This window comes from Cynara cardunculus (genome assembly GCF_001531365.2).
Source record: "Cynara cardunculus var. scolymus isolate 2C chromosome LG 15, CcrdV1, whole genome shotgun sequence".
NCBI classification, from domain to species: domain Eukaryota; kingdom Viridiplantae; phylum Streptophyta; class Magnoliopsida; order Asterales; family Asteraceae; genus Cynara; species Cynara cardunculus.
The window spans coordinates 13,151,011-13,164,444 of record NC_037542.1 but is presented as its reverse complement, the minus strand read 5'-3'; the positions used below and the strand labels follow the sequence as shown (position 1 = coordinate 13,164,444).

General features: G+C 34.1%; 1 protein-coding gene across 1 annotated transcript; it reads right to left on the bottom strand.

Annotated features, from left to right (window-relative positions):
- Positions 1–878: 878 nt before the first annotated feature.
- Positions 879–9,685, bottom strand: LOC112527530 (retinoblastoma-related protein). The gene is given in 20 exon segments (XM_025138220.1): positions 879–1,229; positions 1,316–1,431; positions 1,562–1,677; positions 1,746–1,890; positions 1,979–2,101; positions 2,190–2,366; positions 3,092–3,164; positions 3,284–3,446; positions 3,931–4,813; positions 4,889–5,082; positions 5,173–5,349; positions 5,450–5,516; positions 5,746–5,944; positions 7,220–7,266; positions 7,391–7,487; positions 7,571–7,713; positions 7,964–8,068; positions 8,242–8,348; positions 9,512–9,615; positions 9,618–9,685. Coding segments are annotated over 20 exon segments (3,258 nt in total). The 3' UTR covers positions 879–1,075.
- Between the last annotated feature and the right edge of the window lie 3,749 nt (positions 9,686–13,434).

Sequence of the window (13,434 nt, the reverse complement as noted above, 5' to 3'; positions counted from 1 at the left end):
CACATAAAGTCATATTATAACATCGACTGAGATAAATAATAAAATGAAATATTAAAAACACGATGTATCTCGCTGCATTGCGCGAGTACGCTTCTGGTATTAATAAATTATGTATAGAACATGAGATTCAACTTTGTTCCAAATTCTAAAGAAAAACATCAAGAACATTGGATCAACCCAGGCGCATCCTTTGAACTTTGTGTTCCTACTCGTATATCCTTCCCCTGCATGGAGTTTGAATTCTTGTTCAATGAAGGGTTGAAGGGCTTACTGTGTAATTGATATTTGATAAGATTATGGTGGTGAAAACAATCATACTGCTTCTTCTGTATTACAAAGAACCATATAAATGATGCTTGAAAGCAACTGATGTCGGACAAGACGAGAGAAGATTTAGGGTCTACTTGTTAGCAATTTAAAGAGTTTAATGAGACTCAAAGCTTATTCAGAATGACCGGTAGTGGCTTAATGATATATAAAGTGACTTATTCAGTAAGTTTTGGTGTTGGGTAGAAAGTCAAGTTGTTTCCAAACCCAATTAGAAAACATGGTTCTTCCGTATATGAAAAAATCATTTCAAACAAAAACCTTCTCAATCTACACAAACCAATAACTTTATCCTTGCAACATTTAATGAAAAACCAATCAAACTTTCCTTAAAAGCTCACATACGGTTTCTTTTAAACGAAAATAACAAGAAACTACAAACTGTCAAATGGAATGAAACTTGGCATATTTCTGAACCCACAATGGAACGTCGACGCCTATTTTCATTTGGTATAATTGAATTCCAATGTTTTTGGATCCTAAAGAAACAAGTCATTTTTAGCATGGTGTTAAGAGAAGTATGGCATATACAGGAGAAGGGTGCATCATGTGACATTGGACATTCGTGCATCAAAGATGATTAGTACATAAACTTATTAAATCCAACTTCACGAGGTTAGTGGCGGCTACTGTACAATAATTTCACCGCTCATTCCATCCTCATTCCCACGTCATCAAATCTTTTCCTTTTCTTTCCTTTCTATACATACAACTACTAATTGAAAAGCTGGGTGCTAGTTGTGTTCCATTATTCCGTTTTCAGCTGGTGGCTTGATGAAGATGGTGCTTTTCCGTTCGCATTCCCGTTCCCATTTTGTAGATAGAGGCTGTTCGCCACCAACGAGTCGCTCACCAACCCCACATCAACATCGTCAAAGTTAAGCGTCCCTCTCACCTTCCGTCTACAAAATCATTGTTCATTTTCAATCAAATTTTAGTAATGCATTCACAATATTACTTTACTATTGTAATTGGTAATGGTTCATACCCGTTCAACCGATTGTTGATGGCAGTCAAGTCTTTCGATGGACTCTGGTAAGCATGAGTGCTCTCCCCAACACATGCATAATAGCTTTTCGATCCATGAGATATTAAAGCATCCATCTGAATACCCACAATACACTTGCCAATCTTAATCAAAACCCTTCACACATATATACATATATATATATAGAGAGAGATATAGATATATGTATAGGGTACAGATAGATACATAGATGCAGACACTAAATACCTTGGTTGATCGCAATGGAGACACATATACATTGTGTACTGCAGATACCTTCTTCGGGGACATATCAGGAAGACTCGGGAATGAAGATACCTTGGGTGACCCAGGGCATGGACCACCTAAAAAGACGAAACTCGAATGAGAGGCAAATCATGTGAACAAATCATAATCAGTACAAACTTTTTACCTTCATCATTATTGTTTGCTTCTGAAACCTGATTAGGGTTTTTAGCAACTCCTACAGGGGCAAGCTCCACTAACAGTGGCTTTGCAGCTGGAATGAATGTTTCATTGTAGAACATTATGATATCAACATGATCCTGCCCTGTTTTCTGTTTCAAAAACCCATCCGAAACATCTCTAAGTAACTGCCTCAAACATCCAACAACTAGAAGAGCCTTAGAGATGAGACATGCATACCCCATTGCGTCGAGAAGATGACCTGTCATCAACAAATACCGCACGGAAAACTTGGGGTTTACAATGTGGTTGCTTTCTGTAGTTGTAGATGATTTCTTTAAAAGTTAAGCTCAGTTGCGATATCTGCAGGTCAGGACAACAAACAAAAACAATTATACATTGTTATCACATGGTTGTATCTAGAAGTTTTGAAATGTATCTAGAAGCAAACCTTTGCAACTCCATAGAAACAACACAGGATGATCTGGTCAATATGGCGGTTGAAAAATAGAGCTGTACGCTGACTGAGGATCTGTTGAAAAAGACAGTATACCCTCTCTCTTATTTGTTGCGACAATTGCAGCCTTTCAACCATCCCATTGATTCTAACAGCAGCTAACTTTACAATCTGGTCAGAGAAAACCACGAAAGCTGTCAGTTCATACCTTCAAATGATTGATAGATCAGTCAATTATTGAGCTGCATTCTTTTAGAGCCCCAATCCATTACAGCACTTCAGATAAAGACTGAAAGAGCTTAAAACTAGCACAAGGTTTAAACTGTCACCATATCGACCATTTCAACATTTTACCTTAAAAAACTCATCTTTTAACAAAACTAAATAGAGGGGATTAGAGCAGTGCCAAACATCATCACCCTCTTTTTGTTTTTAATCAAAAGACACCCTTCTTTTAAACTAAACATAAATCAGATCTTTCTTTCCCTTGAGTTGCTGGTTTCTGTATCCCAAATTGATTTCTTAATTTCCTCTTAGCTACTTTCAAGTGCCAGACGTCATCACCCTCTTTTCTTGTCTTGTTTTTTTAATCAAAAGACACTTTCTTCTGAAATCCTGATCTCCTTTTTGTATTTCAAACCCCATTGTTCTCAATATCCCCTCTATATCTCTATGTAATTCAAAGCTGCTAATTTCATGATTTATGTTGATTAACTAATGAAAATCATTCTGATCTTAAGCTCAAAACCGGTGATGTTCATGACCCAAGGAAAAAAAGCATAAAGAATAAGCAATCTTCTGGATTTGTGACACTAAAAGGAACAAGAATATTGAACTTGTGAACCTCTTTAAGTATTTGATCTTTTGGACCGTAGTTAGAAGTTAAAATTCAGCACCTTGCTAAAGAATAGATTTACGGATGTTTCTGCACATGTTTCTCCTCTACCAGTTGGATTCGGCCTTGTTGGACTGTTGAGAAGAATCCAGATCTCAGTTAGACGACAACTTGAACTATTAAGAATTAGAAGCAGTGTGCACATAAATGAACATATCAATTCTTGCCATGGTGACACCATGGTTTCTACTACCTGGCAAACGCAGACTGCAAAGCAGGCGATAGTAGCTTTGACTTGAGATTATTTATTCCTAGAAGGCGATCCTTGACTGGTGATGTGAAGGAATTCCGTTCAACCAAAACACTTCGATACTCTGTGCAAACTCTCTTTGGTGACCGAAGATCACAATTCTTACCTGAAAACATGCAATCGGATGCATTAGCTCTATTTGATACAAAACCAAGCCATTCATGCTTAAATCATTGAACTTTTCTTTTTATAGACGTTCCAAAGAAATTCATGAGGTGGGGTAGAACTGAAATTACTTTCTGCCCAGAAATTCAATAAATAATACTCTGTTCAAGGTGTTATTTTGATGACTGGATTCTAGAAACCTCTAATGAACAACAGCAGCTGCTACAAGACCAAGAAACTTGGAAAGAATCGGCTATTCTATTAATTTGAAAAGGTTTATAAAACTTCTGTTTTATGCTAAATCGTCCACAACTATAGGAACAGGGATAGTACATAATAAACCTCTTCAGTTTAGCACCAAATAAAGCTATCAATGTCTTTAGTACACATACATGTTCATGTTATAAGAGGAACAGATTAATATACATATATGCATGTTATATCGTAGATATTATAAGTTAGGGAGTATGGAATCAACAGTTAACCTGGTGAGCTTTCACGCTTCTGCAATGAAGGAACAGGTGGCAATCCTCCACAAGACATGTTAACTTGCAGTGCAATTGCATCCAAAGATGGCATGGGTTCTGCCAACAACCCAAGACGGTTGATTTCTGAAGAAAGCACTGGTCTTGCCACTGTCAAAGAGTTGTACATTGAGGAGCCTTTTTCCCACACCATGCTTTCCAAAAGACGTTCTTCCAGAGAATTCAGATGTCGCCTCAACTCTCTTGGAAGAGATTCTTCATGTCTGATGAAGCTTTCTATAACCTTACTAAGATCAAAAGCAGTAATTCCCGTTCTTTCCAGAACAGCGGGAAACAACATTGTCACTGTTTTATGGGTAGCAAGAACCAGTTCTGCTGAACATGCTAGCATACACCTGTGAAACCTCTCATTTGTTAGCAAGGAGGTTAGATTGTTACCATGCAGTATTTGGGACTCTGCTGTACACATTGCTTGCAAAACTCTATAGTATAACTTTGATGCTTCCAATCTACGCTGTTCAGCCCAAATATTATCCATCAGATTAGTACTCTGAATGTTTGCCATAACACTTCGATCACCCAAACCACTGCTAGGAAAAATAGCCTCCAATATTACCCGTGCCCTCCTTATGACATCACTAGTAACATCCTTGTCACATGATGACAAGAACCGCTCCAACTCTACAGAAGGTTTTGATGGAAGTGGAGAAACATTAGTCCGGAGCCATTTTGCAGTAGTCATCGCCGTGCTAACAGGAGTAGCTATCATCTTTGAATTAACACCACCCAGACTTCCATTGGTATGAGATGCTGAGGGAGACCGATAAGGAGAAAGTGGACTCGTAATTGTCTTTGTTGGGGAGGTCATTAAGTCAAACTTCCTCTACAGAACAAGAAAAATCAAACCATAAGTAAGTAGCTTTAGGCTTCTACCGCAGCAAGTACTACTGATAGGTACCTTGGTTCCACTAGTATTAATTGCACCACCAGACAAGCTGCTTGAACCTAGTAGGCTTTCATCATCATCAATGAACATCCTTTCATCTAATTCGCCTTCCTGGCATATCGCTGCATCATAATCCTTTTCTAGAACATTTAAATTGGAAGATAAAGATGATTCCTCCAATAAATCTTCAAAATATGTCAAGCCATCTGTATTTTTAATTGGATACATATCTCAATTAGTACTCATTATACAGTGCATATGACCAGTAATGTAATTCAAGAGTTCTTAAGGTGAACCTGTGTCAATATTGTCTAAGTTCCCATTTGGACATTCTGATGCCAAGCAAGGCTTTTTTTTCAAAATTTCTGCCACTACATTATTCGTCTTAGCCATTGTTTTTCGCAACTCCTCCTCTGACGTCTCATACATGTTACAGAGTGATGCAAGCAGGTCCACACCTTTGTCCTTCTTAACTGTAAGTTATCCATGTTTGCATAGTCATTTTTACAGTAACCAAAGAGAAACATAATTTTTAACATATAAATTGAGGAAATAAATGATGAACAAGGTTACCAAAGCGTGAAGAATCATTAAGAGAAAAGTTTCTGAAGCGAGCTGGAATATGAATGATCAAAATTGCCTGCCACAGGTCTCAGAAATGTCAAGAAGTCCCATTTTCATATATCAATAACTAAACTCAAAGGATTCCTAAACCAAGAAAAGATTCTGCATATTGAAAATCTAATATGAATTATATAAGTGAACAGGCAAATCATGTATACCTTCTATTCATCAAGAGTACTTTATACTTTATTTGGTCCATAATCATTAGAAAAAAGAAAAGGATCAATGCTCGTAATAACACTAACCAGGATCGAGACCAATCCATTAGTGCAAGTGACCAAGTCCTTGAAACGACTGAATGCATGGACTCGAAGAGCCAAAAATAGTAGCCATCCAAAACGATGGCAATCTGATATGTAGTCTGGAGAATTGGCAACAATTGGCTGACCATCAACATTAGCATGGGTTGCTAGGAAAAGTCCCCGAAATGCACGTTTATAGTACCTTGTATCAGAAAAATCAAGGTTTCGAAAGATCATCAAAAAGAAATTTCACTAAACAATTAATGAAGTTGAGGTACGGGAATAACGGTTGAAGTCAAATACATATTTATTGAACAAATCATTTACATGATACGGATGCTTTACATTGAAACAACGCCGATAAAAGGGCCTCCACAACAAATTAGAGAACCACTACATATGTTGATATAATTCCAAATAATATTTTACTATAACAAGCAACATGTCAATAATTGAAAAGCCGCCCAAAAATAAGATAAAAATCCTCTATAGAATAAAAACATTAATGTTCTCCATGGCAGACTAGTTAGATCACACTTTATTTTATTATTGGAATTTGACTTCGACTTTCACTTTTATCCTCGACAATAAAAGATAATTCCCTCCTAACAAAAGACGCGGCCTTTAACTTGGCATGTAGTTTTAATAAAATCTTTGACTAATGGTCAAATACCTAAAACACTCCTTAACAAGAAAAAATTAGTGGACCACAATCAATCTCACCAATATCTTCTAATTACCCGCTAATAGACAAACCGATAAACTGGCAAAAGAAACTTTCTAAGAAAGAAAACATTGCATTTATTGGAGCAACCAATGATAGAAGTATTGCATTTTCTCAGAACGATAAGAAAATCATTTTAAAGATAGTTTTATCAAACAGACCCACCCCTTACAGAAAATTTTGAGAAAGGGATGCACAATCAGCAATTCAGTGAGAGGGCCGCAAAGATATGCTCTACAACAACTCACCACTACATGGATGAAGTTTCAGCTAACTAAAGCAGCAATAAGTTCACATATGACTACAAGGAGACCATATACAGAAGTTAAATACAGATAAAAACAAGCAAACTGTTCCCAGACTTCTTTTTGAGTCATATCGAGCCTATAAACTTAAGTTCTCATAATGTGTATGCCACATGGATTGGCGCAAGGAAAGAAAGAGAAATGGCATAAGTTACAGAAGATAGTGCCCAGCATGGGATGGAAGTTAATACTATTTCCTGAATTGCTAATGGTGGTATCAACACTTCCCAAGCAAAAAGCCGATTGAATAGTCATATCAATATTGTCATTTCCTTTTTGCGGTGCGAGCCACAAGGTAACTTCAGTGTTCTCTGCCAGAGCCAACTAGCCTTCATAAAAAAAGTTTGAAAGTAGGTAGAGCGACATACCACAAACTTTATATCACTAAACATGGCATCAACCAACAAGAACATGTAAATGGAAGAGAGAGAAAGAGAAAGCAACCCACTTGCTTAAAAGGCTGAGATGCACAAAATTGGCCTGCAACTCTTTAGCCTGATAAAAAATCATGAAGAAAAGGGAGCTTAATACAAGTTGAAGCATTATAGAGCCAAATAGACATATAGAGGCCAATTGAAGACTCCATTTAGATAATCTTAATTCTCGGCTACATCAGTACCTGAAGTCTACTTTCCCAATCAGAACCATAGAGATTGCTTAAAATGGGACCAATCTTGACTATAAATTGAGGTAGCTCTTTAAAGAAATCTACAAAACTGAGATAAGAAAGACTAGTTGATTAGCACATGACAAAATTGACCAAAAGACAATCCTATTCGGTTGAATCACGACAACATACTTCAGTTTTGCCACTCTGAGTATCCGGCACATGTTGAGACCATTCTCATTAGTACTAGTAGCATCTTCTGCAGCATCCCTCTGGCCTAATCTTTTCAAGGAGAATAAGAGAAATGCAAACCAGTAGTGCTCCGCTTCCTCGGGCTAAATGAGGAATGCAAATATAAATATCAGCAACTAAAAAAAAACCCCTCAAATTCTGAAGTTAAATGTAAATGTTGCATAATACCCTGTTCAGGAAAAAAACAACATTGCTATATAGATCTTTAAAGTTGTATAATCATAAATAGCTTCGCTTTATGACCATCATTTTGAGCATGACACGCGCCAATAGAAAAATATCCAAATTTAGGACCCAGAAACTATAAATCTGAAAGAAAAACAAGAGAAATACCGTCCCACTTCCAAGACTTGATGCATTTGTCAAGAAAAGATGTTTGCTTTGTTTGAACAGCTTCATCGCTTCTTCTAAAGGGTTATCATCCATTGTCAATCTACCCTGTAGGAACACAAAACTGAACAAGTCAGATAACCAATAAAGAGACCACATACAAAGTCTTAAAATTTGAAATAAATCAGATAAATTAACAATCGAAGAACTAAATCCCAAAAGAAAGAGTAACATAAATTCTTCCAAAATAACCAAAATATAATGAAAGATCGAAATAAAACCTTGCAAAAGTCTCGGAATCGAGCTTCAATGGTAGCTCCGTTTTCCGTAGAGGAATCAGCGGTAGTATTTAGAGGCTTGAGGTCTTCCATCCTCGACACAAGTAAACCTGCCAGCAATTTACCACAAATATTGGGAACAAAAAACTGACCAGATATCTGATTCATAGAAATTATAATAAGCGAATTGCACTATATGAAGTACGAATATATCAAAACGATAACAAACAACTCTATTTTCAGAACACTCACAGATAGAGATTAAGGCGTTTGTAATTTTCCATTACGCCTTGTATGGATTAAGCTACTTGTATAGATTAAACTAGATTGTTGTTTGTTATTTGTGCTGAATATGCAATTTGAATGACAGAAATGACCATTTTAAGAGTTGTTTTAAATAAAAACACCATTATCTAACATAATGACACAAATTCATTACCTAATGAGAGGAACACATGAAATCCATAATGATTCAAAAAGCAAACAACAACAATACTAATGTGATTCAAGAAGCAACAGCAATACTAGTGTGATCCAAGGCATCCATAGTGATTCAAAAAGAAAGCAGAAACATCAATACTAGTGGGATTTGAGAAGCAACAATGATGTGAGTGCATAAACAACCAATGTGAGCATAGAAAAACAGAAACAGCAATACTAATATAATTCAAGAAGCAAACTGCAACAGCAATACCAATATGATTCAAAAGCAACAGCAATATAAGCATAAAAAGTAAAGCAGAAAGAATAACCATAAACAACGTCAAGTCTTCACATTTTTACAGCAAAAAACATCAAGCAACCATTCCATACAATCCACCGAGACTGGTGGTCCAAGTTTTTTGAATAAAAAACCACTGTAATTCAAGAAAATCAAACATAAACCAGAAAATCAACCAATGTGATTCAATAAAAAAAAGATGTACTCACAGAAGGGTTTTGCAAAAAAAGCAAAAGCATGAACAGATCACTACTTTGATATACTCAAAGAAGAGCTCGCCAAAAGCAGTAATTACTGATTTTTGTTTTTTTTTTGTCTTTTTGTCAACCATGAACACAGAACTAATTTGATGACTCTTTTTTAAATAAAGAACTAATTTGACGACTCGATGCACTCACAGAAGGGTTAGGCAAAAAGCAAATACAATAGATCTATCACAACAGCAGCAGTGGCAAGCAACATCAAGCCAAAGCACCGCAGATCGAAAGAACAGCAAGCAACAGCAAGAAGAACAGAAATGGAATCAGTGAGATGAAGAACGAAAAAACATACCGGCGAGATAGTGAACGGCAAGGGAGAATCGTCGATTTAAAGGAGAGGTCTCTTTTAAGGCAGATGCGTCGATTAGAGAGAGTGGAAATTGATGGATTCAGCAAGCCCTAGTTTTCCCTCTGCTTTTGGGGATCCGGCGGTACGGTCGCGCGGGAAAAACAACAAATATAGCATGACCTAATACCATGTCACTCATGTATATCATACATGCATGGACCACCAATAATTTAGTGACACCTGGCACTGGGGTTTTTTTACCGCCAAAACCGGTCACTGTTTACGAGAGGGAAAAATCACATGCATCGTGGTCCATGGTTGTTATCCTGTCTTGTGTAACACTCTAACATCTCCCAGTTTTAAGGGTTGCGATTCAAGTTTTCTCCAACAGAGCTTATCACAGCCATTGAATTTATTCTGTGTGACATTAATTTTTTTTTAACAATTTCTCTTATATAATCATTTTTTAAGTAAATAATAGAGTGAATTACAGATTTGGTCCTTATGGTTTAATGAAGTTGTGACTAGCGTCTCTAAATTCGAAAAATTATAGATTTGGTCCTTATAGTTGTCATTTTTTATGACTACAATCCCTCTCGCTAACCTTGTTAACGGTGGGACCCATTCTGTTGATTGTTTCTCTGCCCCAACTCTAACAAACTGGTTTTTTTTTCTCACAGGATTATGGAAATCATTAGATTCTTCTTCCTTCTTTCAGACTGTCTACGAACCCTTCTACTCGTATGTAATTTTCTATTTTTTTTTTGAACCAAAAGAGAAAGGGAAAACACTCGCAAATTTCACACTTTCCGAATGTGCCATTTTACCAAATGTGAACTCTGTTAACTTAAAAGCATTTAAGTCTTTATATAAAATAATTAAACGTAAAAAAATTCAAGTAAAATTATATCATATAATATTTAAAACATATGAAAAAACGCAAAAATACTTCAATTAAAAAAATTAAATACATATAATATAAATATAAAATAAAATAATTTCATATAATATATTTTAGTTTTCAAGTTTTTAATAAAACCTAAGAAAAATTGTAAAAGGGCTCAAATTCCCCTAAGTTAACAATCCCGTTAACAACATTAGTAAGAGGAACCATAATATAACAAAATGACAACCACATGAATCAAATCCGTAATTTTTCGAGTTTAATGATCTTGTTAAACCACAAGGACCAAATATGTAATTCACTCTAAATAGTAAAAATATATATTAGGGGTTGTTTGTTTTCCTCTTAATAGTTCTATTAAGAGGCAACCATTTAATCGTTAAGAGATGAATCTTGTTTGGCAAAAAAAAAAAAAAAAACCCGCCTCTTAATGGTTCTAAAACCCTCTGAATGATTTTGTATCTTGAATCTCCCTTAACCATTAAGAACCCTAATTTCATTGCACACAATTACCAAACAATTATATTTCATTTTGCATTATATCATGAGAGTCTCTTAATCATTCTGACCACTTAATCATTATATACCAAACCATTCAACAATTGTCAAACAGCCCCTAACCGTTTCCTTTTAAAAAAAATAACAAGTTCTCCTAACTTTTTCCTAATTATATATTAAATTAATATAATAAAAATAACGGTTAATTATCAATTTAATGTATATCATAAATTAAAATTTAATGCTCTTTTTTACGGTTGTTTTAATTTGATCTTGTCACGCCCTGCTTCATAAATATATAAAAAATGTTCAATATCTTACAAGTATATGAACGTCCTTAAAGTAAGACATCGCGATTGTGGTAAAAAAACTGAACATTAACCTTTTATTTAACTATTACCACTTATAATTTTAATGTTCTTGAATACATTTTGGTTTGACAACGTTGTACAACGATACTGTATAAATAGTTAATATATGTATGTTTGCAAAATACCGGTGGATATGATGCGTTACTGTAGACACTTAAAGGATATTTGATCGTAAAAACAATGTAACGAAGCCAAATCATGGGTACTTGGTTAAACGTTGTCAGACGCAGAATGATGGAATGGACAAAGAAAATTGAAATGACAATACTTTTGTACAATATTACGGTCATATATAACTCGTTATAGCAGTTGTGGATGCAAATTTTTGTTGAACATATGCACTTTTAAGGTGGATCAAAGGTTCGTAAAGTCGTTTGATGTGTTTTTAGCTGAATTCCACCGTTCTCTCAAAATAACTAAAGTGTTTTTGGTTGGTTTTAAGGGACTTTTTTTGAGGTTTTTTTGTTGATTTCAAGAGACTTTTTTTTCTTTTTTGTGTTGATGTCTCTTGTATTTTTTTTTTTTTTTGATTAACCTGAATATCCAACCCGCTATGCGAGCCGACTAATCCTAAAGCAACCACCTGCTTTGCAGATAGTCCGGAGTTGACAACAAAATGATTGTGTTTAGTGAATGGCAAACATGATAATTGCGAAAAATTTATCAACGTAACTTATATAAACTTGTCAGGGTTCGATTTTTTAAAGACTTTTCATTAAATTATTTGCTTGTAGGGTGAAGAACATTAATGGGAAGAGACTGGTCATATTTTCTCTTTCTTGTTGGTTTTTTTTGTTCTTTAAATTTATTCAAAAAAACCGATTTTTTTAAAAAAAAAATTTGCAACTGGGCACATAAGAAGATTGATTAAAATTTAGATTTAAAGATTTCATCAAAGATGAAAGGTTTGACACATCCGGAGGCCATCTCGTTATGGAACCCAGATGTAACTTGTTAAAACTGATGTTTGTTGGTATGTTTAGATTCGTAAGGGTAAAAATCAGTGTTTTATCTAATCACAGTGTTACGAATGTTATGAATTCACGATTAAAACGAAATTGTAAAATTACTTTAATAAGTTATATTTTAAATATTTAATCAAAAACTATCTTTATAATAATAACTCATATGATTTTTTTCTTTTAATATGAATGTATGATTTTTAATATAATTATCTGATTAGATAATATATAAAAAACATATATGTAATATATAATTCTATATAGACTTAAATACTTTTGGTTCACATAAATTAATAAGTAAGGTCCCTGAAAAAAATTATTAACAAGGGATGTCCCCATATTTTCTTATTTATAACAGATATGGTCCTTGCTCTAACTCATTCAATTAAGTTTTCGTTAGTGAGAGGGCATTTTTGTCTTTTCGCCTTTCTCTTTCCTTAACTACAATTTTCAATAACAAATTTGTTCCATCGTGCTACTTTTAATTTCATAACATATTTGGTCCCTCAAACTAATTTACATTGGTATAACAGATTTGGTCCATCAAACGATATTTTATTTTTATAACATATTTGGTCCATTCCTCAACTTTCACTTTTAGCATTTTATCACTCCATTTAATCAATAAAAATTGGTGGCACGAACATATACTTTCTAAATATAATTACAAAATAATTAAATAAAATATGAAGTTTAGATTTTATCATTAGATATTTTATCTTTTTATAAACATTACTTTCATGAAATCCTTTAACTTAAATAAAATATAATTTTGATAAAATTTTGTTTTAATTAATTGAAAATTTGAAACTAGATACACAACAATTTTTAATGTGTATAATAGTTAACTTATTTAAACTTGTACCTTTATATCTTATTATTTAATATATTGTCAGGTATTTAGTTTTAGAACTTTGTTTTAATTTTCAACCAATTAAAAAACAATTATCAAAATTATGTTTTATTTAGGCTAAAGGAAATTATGAAAAGATAAAACATTTCATGGAAAAAATCTAAGTCTCAAATTTTATTTATTTATTTTGTTAATTATATATAGAAAATATATATTTGTGTCACTGAATTTTATTGATTAAATTGAGGGACCAAATCATAAAAATGAAAGTTGAGAGAAGGACCAAATCTGTTATAAAAATAAAAAAAATAGTTTAAGAGACCAAATCTGTTATAATA